The sequence below is a fragment of the Cyprinodon variegatus genome, unplaced genomic scaffold (genome assembly GCF_000732505.1).
Source record: "Cyprinodon variegatus isolate N-32 unplaced genomic scaffold, C_variegatus-1.0 Scaffold1222, whole genome shotgun sequence".
NCBI classification, from domain to species: domain Eukaryota; kingdom Metazoa; phylum Chordata; class Actinopteri; order Cyprinodontiformes; family Cyprinodontidae; genus Cyprinodon; species Cyprinodon variegatus.
In genome coordinates, this window is record NW_015151675.1 from 75,730 (window position 1) to 79,100 (window position 3,371).

The 3,371-nt window shown below is 39.3% G+C and overlaps 1 protein-coding gene across 1 annotated transcript in view; it reads right to left on the reverse strand.

The window, feature by feature from the left end:
* Positions 1 to 977: 977 nt before the first annotated feature.
* slc4a5 (solute carrier family 4 (sodium bicarbonate cotransporter), member 5) overlaps positions 978 to 3,371 on the reverse strand; it is a 52,477-nt gene continuing 50,083 nt past the window's right edge. The window contains exon 24 of the mRNA XM_015401456.1: positions 978 to 1,007. Within this exon, the coding sequence (XP_015256942.1) occupies positions 978 to 1,007 (30 nt within the window). The remainder of the gene's footprint in view (positions 1,008 to 3,371) is intronic.

Below are 3,371 nucleotides of genomic sequence, written 5' to 3' on the forward strand. Positions count from 1 at the left end.
GATAAATTATTCCGGATTTTAGACTATGTGAGGTGGTGTTTTTTCAATGCGAGTGAGAGCATCATGTGTGGATAAGAACTACTTTGATTATGCAGACAACAAAAGAGAGCGGCGTGTAAGGAGGAGGTTGCTGGGGAAACCTGTGCAGCGTATCTGTCCAAAGCGATGCTCTGTTCAACCAGTGTTCCAGGCGACTGGTTGTCAGAGAGCTGATTGGATCAGTCTGATAAGTTTCTCTGGGTTACTCTCTGGCAGTCACCCAGTTACCACTCAAAGCTGTGCATCCTGGGAAACGGCAGAGGTTGAATTCTCGAGTAAAAAACTAAAACATAGGACTAATCTTACAGCAGAATAAACTAAAGTATATCCACGTCTAGGGAAGGGGAGGAACAGTGGCGGATCTAGACCAAATGTATCAGGGGGCAAGGAGGGGGCCAGCGTGTTTTCATGGGGGGCACAGAAAAGCATGAAATAAAAAACAGGGCAAGATATTCAAATATATTAAGAGAGCTGCATGAAGTGACATTTCTTTTCAGTGAGGTTCAACGAAAATTCTATTTCTTATGTGGCGTACATTTAAAATTTAGGAATTTTACATATTTTTTTGACTTAATTGAAGTTTAAACTACCGTTTTCTATACATTTGAATTAGAACTCAAGAAAAACTGTTAAATTCATCTGTAAAAATTAGAGCATTTATTTGTTGTGGGGAAAAAAACATTTAACAGATGAAAACTGGGATCCTATCTCAATCCCACTGAAGCTATATCCTTATTGTTGTTGAATAATTAGNGGTCCCACCATGGGGAAATTCCCTCTCTGCTTTTAACCCATCCCCTTATGTTTGTGTCGTTAAAGAAGTCCAGTCATATCCATAATACAAACTTCTGAAAGTACTTTAAATATTAAATTCTTACATACTGATCAATAAATGATAAGTGTTTTTAATTAAGAGTGGCACAAGCACAGGGCGAATGTTAGGCGCCTTTGGCGAGCATGCGCGTTTCCTGTCCGGAATCAGACAAACACTGGAACTTCCACACACAGACCGGAGTCTAAGAATCTGCAACTTCTCTGGAAACATGAGTTATCTACCAAATTCTCAAGAATCAAATTTCCTTCTGAGCCTGAACTAACCGCAGTGTCTTACCCTCACCTTCCAGTTCTGGTTGAGCAGTGTTCAGAGCAACACTGGATTCTTCACCAACTCCTAAATAAACCTGTTAAACCTTTCCCTTGGTCTCTCTGAATTGGTCTCTCTGCATGTGGGTCTGAGCTCTTGATAAAATCATGACATATTCATAATCTCCTGGTCAACAAACCCTTCCTGGGGTTTGCATCTGTGTTTCTAGAGTAATGTGTGTTAATGGATTCAAATGTTTGTGTCTAAAGTGTATTAAAACTGGACACTGCTTCATTCATGCCTACAAGGCATCACCAAAACCAAGACCTGACTGACCTGGAGGGAGTTAGAGGCAGGGAGGAAAGCGTCATTTTATATCAGATTAAATCAACATTTTTCAGACATCCCAAGCCTCCCGGAAGTTCGGGGAGTCTCCCTGATATCGTGTTGGATAAATTATCCCGGATTTTTGACTTTGTGAGATGCTGTTTTTTCAATGCGAGTGAGAGCATCATGTGTGGATAAGAACTACTATGACTGCGCAGACAATAAAAGAGAGCGGCGTGTAAGGAGGAGGTGCTGGGGAAACCTGTGCAGCGTATCTGTCCAAAGCAATGCTCTGTTCAACCAGCGTTCCAGGCGACTGGTTGTCAGAGAGCTGATTGGATCAGTCTGATAAGTTTCTCTGGGTTACTCTCTGGCAGTCACCCAGTTACCACTCAAAGCTGTGCATCCTGGGAAACGGCAGAGGTTGAATTCTCGAGTAAAAAACGAAAACATAGGACTAATCTTAAAGCAGAATAAACTAAAGTATATCCACGTCTAGGGAAGGTGAGGAACAGGGGCGGATCTAGACCAAATGTATCAGGGGGCAAGGAGGGGGCCAGCGTGTTTTCATGGGGGGCACAGAAAAGCATGAAATTAAAAACAGGGCAAGATATTCAAATATATTAATATAGCTGCATGAAGTGAAATTTCTTTTCCATGAGGTTCAATGAAAATATATTTCTTATGAGGTCAATATACATTTAGAATTTAGGAATTTTACATATTTTTGACTTAATTTAAGTTTAAACTACCGTTTTCTACAAAATGTAAATTGGAATAAAAACTGTTAAATTCATCTGTAAAAATTAGAGCATTTTTTTTTTTATTTGTTGTGAAAAACAAAAATTTGGCAGATGAAAACTTGGATCCTATCTCAATACCACTGAAGCTATATCCTTATTGTTTTTGAATAATTAGTAAAACAGAATTTGTAATGAAAAGAATAAAATAGATCCAAAGGACCTATCAGTAACCATGTCTGTTCCAGCGCAGATCATCATTAGAATGTCCTGCCTTCAGTACAGGGGCCAGGACATGATCTACAGGGGCACTGGCCCCCGTTGGCCCCTATCTAAAACCGGCCATGGTGAGGAATGATGACACCATGGCGAGGTGCACTGTATGCTGTATGAAAAACAGAAAGTGCAACTGATGTTCAAGGCTACAAGATTGAAACTATTGAAAATTGAAAATAAAAGACCAATACTGTTCTGTTTTGTGTTTAAGAAAAAATGACTAGTAGTTAATAAACAGTTGTTGAAAAGTTGGCCCCCAGGGGTCGGGGGTTGATAAACATCTCTCTGAAATTAGTTTTTGGAACTTTGGATGTCTCAGACGGCAAGTTTCCAAGGTTAGTATAATCCCACCATTCAGACAAAGATGCTACATGGGGCGAGTCACGCGTTAAGCTTCTAAAAGGTTACTGAAAGCTAACGCATGAAGGTAGAGATACTTTTACCCGTTGGTGGATGTAAATACTTTTTTGCTGCTGTTAAGTTGTGAGGTTTTATCTCAGAGATGATCTGATCTTAAAGATTTAGCTTTTCCTTAGATCCCTTAAACAGAGAAAATATGAGGCCCAGGTTAAGTTCAACTTCAAACTGAATTTTCTTTCAGAGAGAGAAGCCAGATGTACTCCATGTTTGTGTTACTGTCAAACAAAGGCAATATTTGTAATTTGTTTGTCAGGTCGTTAATTTCAGTGACTAATAAGAGTTGGTTTTGTTTATCAAAATGTCTTTGTGTCAAAGCGTATTCAATGCAATTTAAGAGGTAAACTTTTATTCTATAGGATTTTTGGCCATTGTACATCAGTGTGGCTATAACCGTCCAACACGGTTTCACATAATGTTGTTTGATATTTTGGAAGTTAAGGGAAAAGTACACCCAAAACATGATTAGCCTTCATTTTCTACTCACC